At 44.6% G+C, this 7,980-nt stretch overlaps 1 protein-coding gene across 1 annotated transcript in view; it reads right to left on the bottom strand.

The window, feature by feature from the left end:
• Nucleotides 1–4,296: 4,296 nt before the first annotated feature.
• LOC110525033 (metallophosphoesterase MPPED2) overlaps nt 4,297–7,980 on the bottom strand; it is a 134,496-nt gene continuing 130,812 nt past the window's right edge. The window contains exons 5-7 of the mRNA XM_090222925.1: nt 7,696–7,811; nt 5,889–6,002; nt 4,297–4,718 (exon numbers count right to left, since the gene is read on the bottom strand). Coding sequence (XP_090079051.1) covers nt 4,600–4,718; nt 5,889–6,002; nt 7,696–7,811 — 349 coding nt within the window. The 3' untranslated portion in view covers nt 4,297–4,599. The remainder of the gene's footprint in view (nt 4,719–5,888; nt 6,003–7,695; nt 7,812–7,980) is intronic.

The following is a 7,980-nucleotide window of genomic DNA, read 5'->3' as shown; positions in this document are numbered from 1 at the left end:
ATCATGAACTGACTGAGCAGAGATTACGATCTGGCAGAGTGGAAGTGGCAGGACTGAGTATTTGTAGAGGTCTTGATTATGGAACGAGTTGCAGCTGGTAGGGATCTGTTCTGACTCCAGCACACCTGTCTCCAACCACTCAATCACACAGAGAGGGAGCGGGAGAGTGTACAGGGGGAGTAACTGCAGGTCAAGAAGACACCGGATGAACACCAGAGGGCGTAGCAGGAGCAGATGTGACACTTTCTTCTGAAACTCGTCAGTCTATTCTTGTACTGAGAAATGAAGGCTACTCCATGCCAGAAATTGCCAAGAAACTGAAGATCTCGTACAATGCTGTGTACTACTCCCTTCACAGAACAGTTCAAACTGGCCCTAACCAAAATAGAAAGATGAGTGGGAGGCCCCGGTGCACAACTGAGCAAGAGGACAAGTACATTAGTGTGTCTAGTTTGAGAAATTCCTTCACCTGATCAGGCTATTGATGTATAACACCCCATCCCTTCACCTGATCAGGCTATTTATGTATAACTCCCCATCCCTTCACCTGATCAGGCTATTGATGTATAACTCCCCATCCCTTCACCTGATCAGGCTATTGATGTATAACTCCCCATCACTTCACCTGATCAGGGTATTGATGTATAACTCCCCATCCCATCACCTGATCAGGCTATTGATGTATAACACCCCATCCCTTCACCTGATCAGGCTATTGATGTATAACTCCCCATCCCTTCACCTGATCAGGGTATTGATGTATAACTCCCCATCCCGTCACCTGATCAGGGTATTGATGTATAACCTGGCACTCCTCAACACACCAACTGATCCAAACAGGATTAGAAGATCAAGCTCTAGCAGATATACATAACTCTACACCCAAATAAACCACAACCATTAGCCCTATGAAACCCTGCATGACTTTATGTAACGGCGCATAACACTATAAAGACGGACTGCTTGGTTTCATGTGAGAAATAGGATTAGGGCATGACTCGCCCACACAAAGCCCTGAGCGGCTTGGCTGAACCATGGTGGATGTCCTTAAGAGCAGGCATGGTAAACATAAAGACAACACCCCCACAGGACTGTCACAGGACGTCTGACAGTAAGCACAAGTGTCATATAATATACTGCAGATTCTATTGGCAACTAAACTGGGGGTTGTGAGAATGATGGTATTTCCTGTGACAATTCTGGGTTTCATTGATAGTGTTTTTATATTGACAATCAACATTTCTCTGTACATCCAAAGGGGATGGATATTTATATAGCCAATGTTAGTCCTATCTAAAAGTACCCTGGGAGGGGCATAGATTCACCCAAGTAAACCTCTATCATTTCAAACATCTGATTCCAGTGTCTCCATTGAGAAAATAACCAATTCATAATTAACTTCCAGATACAAAATGATACTACAATGACAGATAAACACTGAGCTTCATTTAAAACCACGAATCACTTCAAAAGGCAGGAGAATATTCAGTAGAGCAGACGTCCAGTAATTACCTCAAACCAATTTAAAGCTATTCATACTAGCGTGATTATACAGTGTACGTTTTTTATGATTTCAAATTAGGGATAATGACAGTCGTGATGGGGTACTGTATGATTGATCAACAACAAGACAATGCTTCTTAAGTAAAAATCTTGCAATTTTATTTGCATATAAAAGCAGCTAAATATATCACAAGGAACTGAAAGAAAGAGAGCAGACCAACAAGGAGGAAACTAACAGCCAGAGAAACAGAAGAGAGAATTGCTAGAGAAACAGGGTGTAAAGGAGCATTTACAGTTGCAAAGTTGAGACCGCTTTTGGCAACATTTTTTTGTGCTAGCAAGATTGCATTTACACACAGTGCAAAATAAGAAAGAAAGCTATAAAAACAGAAATACTATCAGATTTACAATCGAGAGGACAACTAAACCTTTTTTAGGCAGGTGTGTCGTAAAAGAAAACCAACCACCGCCTGTCGGATAGTGAATTGAGTCTTAAACTCAAAACATTTTCTCTCTCATCCATGAACTTCTACCTTAGGGGCCTCCAACTGAGGTCCTGGGCAGGCTTTTGTTCCAGCCCAGCACTAACAAACCTCCATCAAATAAACAACTACATGATATAGTTAGATGTGTGTTCCTGCTGGACTGGAACACAAGCTTCCACCCCCAGAAGCACTCAGAGACCGGAGGAGTTGGAGCCCCCTGCTCGACCCTAACAGTGGGAGTAAGACATGAACATTAAAGAAACGTTTCAAGAACATTTGATGGGAGTGGCAAAGAAACAAGCTAAATCAAATACAGGCGAAGACACAAGAAAGAAAATCCCACCAGGATGTTTTCAACCAACAACTTTTAGTACAGCTCTTTTACAACATGAATACAGTATACACAGTGGGGAGAACAAGTATTTGATACACTGCCGATTTAGCAGGTTTTCCTACTTACAAAGCATGTAGAGGTCTGTAATTTTTATCATAGGTACACTTCAACTGTGAGAGAAGGAATCTAAAACAAAAATCCAGAAAATCACATTGTATTAATTCGCATTTTATTGCATTACATAAGTATTTGATACATCAGAAAAGCAGAACTTAATATTTGGTACAGAAACCTTTGTTTGCAATTACAGATATCATCCGTTTCCTGAAGTTCTTGACCAGGTTTGTACACATTGCAGCAGGGATTTTGGCCCACTCCTCCATGCAGACCTTCTCCAGATCCTTTAGGTTTCGGGGCTGTCACTGGGCAATACGGACTTTCAGCTCCCTCCAAATATTTCTATTGGGTTCAGGTCTGGAGACTGGCTAGGCCACTCCAGGACCTTGAGATGCTTCTTACGGAGCCACTCATTAGTTGCCCTGGCTGTGTGTTTCGGGTCGTTGTTATGCTGGAAGACCCAGCCACGACACATCTTCAATTCTCTTACTGAGGGAAGGAGGTTGTTGGCCAAGATCTCGCAATGGTTTTCTTTGAGACTGTGGTCCCAGCTCTCTTCAGGTCATTGACCAGGTCCTGCTGTGTAGTTCTGGGCTGATCCCTCACCTTCCTCATGATCATTGATGCCTCACGAGGTGAGATCTTGCATGGAGCCCCAGACCGAGGGTGATTGACCGTCATCTTGAACTTCTTCCATTTTCTAATAATTGCGCCAACAGTTGTTGCCTTCTCACCAAGCTGCTTGCCTATTGTCCTGTAGCCCATCCCAGCCTTGTGCAGGTCTACAATTTTATCCCTGATGTCCTTACACAGCTCTCTGGTCTTGGCCATTGTGGAGCGGTTGGAGTCTGTTTGATTGAGTGTGTGAACAGGTGTCTTTTATACAGGTAACGAGTTCAAACAGGTGCAGTTAACACAGGTAATGAGTGGAGAACAGGAGGGCTTCTTAAAGAAAAACTAACAGGTCTGTGAGAGCCGGAATTCTTACTGGTTGGTAGGTGATCAAGTACTTATGTCATGCAATAAAATGCAAACTAATTACTTAAAAATCATACAACGTGATTTTCTGGATTTTTGTTTTAAATTCCGTCTCTCACCGTTGAAGTGTACTTATGATAAAAAAATTACAGACCTCTACATGCTTTGTAAGTGGGAAAACCTGCAAAATCAGCAGTGTATCAAATACTTGTTCTCCCCACTGTGTGTGTATATATATATATATATATATATATATATATATATATATATATATATATATATATATATATATACTAGCTCTCCTCCAGATGTATCAGAATTGCAGACGGTAGATGTTAGATTATCTCAAGCGTATAATTTGATAGATTTCTTTCCCTGCTCTGTGTGGTGTAGTTTGACTGGGTTGATAGACACAAGTTAATAATAAATAAGGTCTTTCTCTGAGCTTGCAGAGAGTGGGGCTCTAGCTGACAACATTAAAGCTAGTTTAAGGCATCGTCCCTGTCAGCCAATCAGAAAGCAGAGTTGTCCAGGAAACAAAATGAAACCAAACACAAAAAACAAGAACGTACAAAATCAACAATGGCATCCAATACCGACGTTTCCAGCAAACACAAACCCCAAAAACGAAGGAAATTGTACAAATTCACAAAGCATCATTTATCTTACAGATCCGACTGCTTTTTCTTCCATAGCAAGATTGTATAACCACTCAGCACCCTATAACCACTCAGCACCCTATAACCACTCAGCACCCTATAACTCTACACCCCCCCCTATAACCACTCAGCACCCTATAACCCTACACCTCCTATTACCACTCAGCACCCTATAACCCTACACCCCCCCCTATAACCCTACACCCCCCCCTATAACCACTCAGCACCCTATAACCCTACACCCCCCCCCTATAACCCTACACCCCCCCACCCCCCATCTAACCCTACACCCCCCCCCCCCTATAACCACTCAGCACCCTATAACCCTACACCCCCCCCCCCTATAACCCTACACCCCCCCACCCCCATCTAACCCTACACCCCCCACACTCTTTCACTTTACAGCTTACAAAATAACAATATTTGAGAGAAACACTTAATATAATTATTTTGACATTATTTGTTAGAAAAAAAAGGTTATTCTGGCCAACCACTCCCCCCCCCCCTCTTTCACAGGTCATTCTCAGGAGCTGGAGGGGTTGGGCAGGTCGAACACGATTGGGGGGTTGGTGGGCTGGAAGCTGATCGTGCACGTGGACGAGTTGATGAACGTGGTGCAGCCGTCAGTCATGATGCCATACCCTGTGGGGGAAGAACGCATCATCAGCACACGCCACGGGGAAGTCCAATGCATCATCAACATTGGCCATGAAGTGAGAAAACGTATTGTCAAATCGATTCATCAAAACCCCACAGGGTGCGTTTCTTTCTGAGAGACTTCTTTAATTGTCTCTCCTCTGAACTGAGTCTATTCATTTCTACACCTTTAATTAAAAACATAAAGGATGGAATGAGGGAGGGAGGTAGGGAGGGAGGGACTAAGGGATGGAGGTAGGGAGGGACTGAGGGAGAGAGGTAGGGAGGGAGGAAGGGACTGAAGGAGGGAGGTAGGGAGGGAGGGACTGAAGGAGGGAGGTAGGGAGGGAGGGACTGAAGGGGGGAGGTAGGGAAGGAGGAGCTGAGGAAGGGAGTTAGGGAGGGAGGGACTGAGGGAGGGAGGTATGGAGGGACTAAGGGAGGAAGGTATGGACTGAGGGAGGGAGGTAGGGACTGAGGGACTGAGGGAGGGAGGGACTGAGGGATGGAGGTAGGGAGGGACTGAGGGAGGGAGGGAGGTAGGGAGGTCTCCATCGTCTCTGTCTACCCCCATAATGTCTCCAACACCACCACCCCACCCTGTCAACCCCATAATGTCTACAACACCAAATCCCCACCCTGTCGACCCCATAATGTCTCCAACACCACCACCCCACCCTTTCTACCCCCATAATGTCTCCAGCACCACCTCCCCACCCTGTCGACCCCATAATGTCTCCAACACCACCTCCCCACCCTGTCTACCCCATAATGTCTCCAACACCACCACCCCACCCTGTCTACCCCCATAATGTCTACAACACCACCTCCCCACCCTGTTTACCCCATAATGTCTACAACACCACCTCCCCACCCTGTTGACCCCATAATGTCTCCAACACCACCACCCCAACCCTGTCTACCCCCATAATGCCTCCAACACCACCACCCCACCCTGTCGACCCCATAATGTCTCCAACACCACCACCCCACCCTGTCTACCCCATAATGTCTCCAACACCACCTCCCCCATCCCTGTCTAAGCAGGAGAAGGTACTGAACAGAAACCCATAACAACCCATCTCTCTTTCTCTCTAATCCATCCCTACTCTAAGTGCTTCTTCTACTCTGGGTTGTGGTGGGGGGTGTGTGTCTATGGGAGGCATCCTGACTGACCTTCATGTATTCCTCCGAAGGCGTGTAGTTTGGGCCGGACCCTCCTCTGGACCGTGTTGAGCAGCTCCACACAGCCCACCCTCTGCAGCTCCTTAGGAACCCAGTCTCTGAACCCTGAGGAACATGCAAGAAAGACAACAAACCTAGATAAGACAGCAACAATAACCTAGCACAATAGTTACTAGGTAAAGCTATGCACCTTTTCTATTTTCCGTAGGTAAAGTCTTATCCCCAGCCCCTCCCCCTCTCTCCCTTTCTCCATACTCCGGCCCCAGCCCCTCCCCCTCTCTCCCTTTCTCCATACTCCAACCCCAGCCAATCGTTTCCAGTGTCTGTCACACTGGTGGGAAATCGAGTTTCCAAGCAATCAAACAGCACCCGTAGCAGTAGTAGTAGCAGGAGAGGAAGGAAATCTGTCAATAATGCCAGACACAGAATAGAAAGAGGGACAAGAACAACTGTAGCTCAACAACTGTAGCTCAACAACTGTAGCTCAACAACTGAAGCTCAACAACTGTAGCCCAACAACTGTAGCTCAACAACTGAAGCTCAACAACTGAAGCTCAACAACTGAAGCTCAACAACTAAGGAAAACAACTGAAGCTCAACAACTAAGGAAAACAACTGAAGTTCAACAACTAAGGAAAACAACTGAAGCTCAACAACTAAGGAAAACAACTGAAGCTCAACAACTAAGGAAAACAACTGAAGCTCAACAACTAAGGAAAACAACTGAAGTTCAACAACTAAGGAAAACAACTGAAGTTCAACAACTAAGGAAAACAACTGAAGCTCAACAACTAAGGAAAACAACTGAAGTTCAACAACTAAGGAAAACAACTGAAGCTCAACAACTAAGGAAAACAACTGAAGTTCAACAACTAAGGAAAACAACTGAAGCTCAACAACTAAGGAAAACAACTGAAGCTCAACAACTAAGGAAAACAACTGAAGCTAAACAGCTAAGGAAAACAACTGAAGCTCAACAACTAAGGAAAACAACTGAAGCTAAACAGCTAAGGAAAACAACTGAAGCTCAACAACTAAGGAAAACAACTGAAGCTCAACAACTAAGGACAACAACTGAAGCTAAACAGCTAAGGAAAACAACTGAAGTTCAACAACTAAGGAAAACAACTGAAGCTCAACAACTAAGGAAAACAACTGAAGCTCAACAACTAAGGAAAACAACTGAAGCTCAACAACTAAGGAAAACAACTGAAGCTCAACAACTAAGGAAAACAACTGAAGCTCAACAACTAAGGAAAACAACTGAAGCTCAACAACTAAGGAAAACAACTGAAGTTCAACAACTAAGGAAAACAACTGAAGCTAAACAGCTAAGGAAAACAACTGAAGCTAAACAACTAAGGAAAACAACTGAAGCTCAACAACTAAGGAAAACAACTGAAGCTCAACAACTAAGGACAACAACTGAAGCTAAACAGCTAAGGAAAACAACTGAAGTTCAACAACTAAGGAAAACAACTGAAGCTCAACAACTAAGGAAAACAACTGAAGCTCAACAACTAAGGAAAACAATTTCATGTTCTACTGAGGGAGTAAACAAAGTTCCACTGTCAAATATAGAACCAGACTGGTTGGAAACATTAGAATTCTGCAGGGGAGGAGGGCTAAGATGATTATGCAAAGCTGATGCAGTGTACACACACACACACACGCATACACGCACACGAACGCAACCTAACCTGCTCCGTAATATATTCGGATGGATTTAAATAATGAGGGCAGCCCCATTAGGCATGGTGATGACGGGTTGTGAATGTGATTGGTTAATTGGACTCACCGAGGGGAGGGCAGTGGGTCATGAGGATGTCAATGCCCTCTGGGACTTGGTTCCATTTATCCAGCAGAGACTGGCCCCTAGGCAGGTTGAACCCCCAGCCGTTAAACCACGGGCTCCTACAGGGACACAGACACAACAACATATGACCCTCTAAACCAAAACAAGAAGACAATGTGTAACACATTTAAAACACACACACACACACACACACACACACACACACACACAGAAAATGATTTACACAATTTCCAAACACTAGGCAGCAACTGACTGTATGATCTCCCC

The sequence above is a fragment of the Oncorhynchus mykiss genome, chromosome 26 (genome assembly GCF_057628025.1).
Source record: "Oncorhynchus mykiss isolate SJ-2025 chromosome 26, ASM5762802v1, whole genome shotgun sequence".
NCBI classification, from domain to species: domain Eukaryota; kingdom Metazoa; phylum Chordata; class Actinopteri; order Salmoniformes; family Salmonidae; genus Oncorhynchus; species Oncorhynchus mykiss.
Note: the sequence above shows the minus strand (reverse complement) of the source record. Positions and strands in the feature narration are given on the sequence as shown.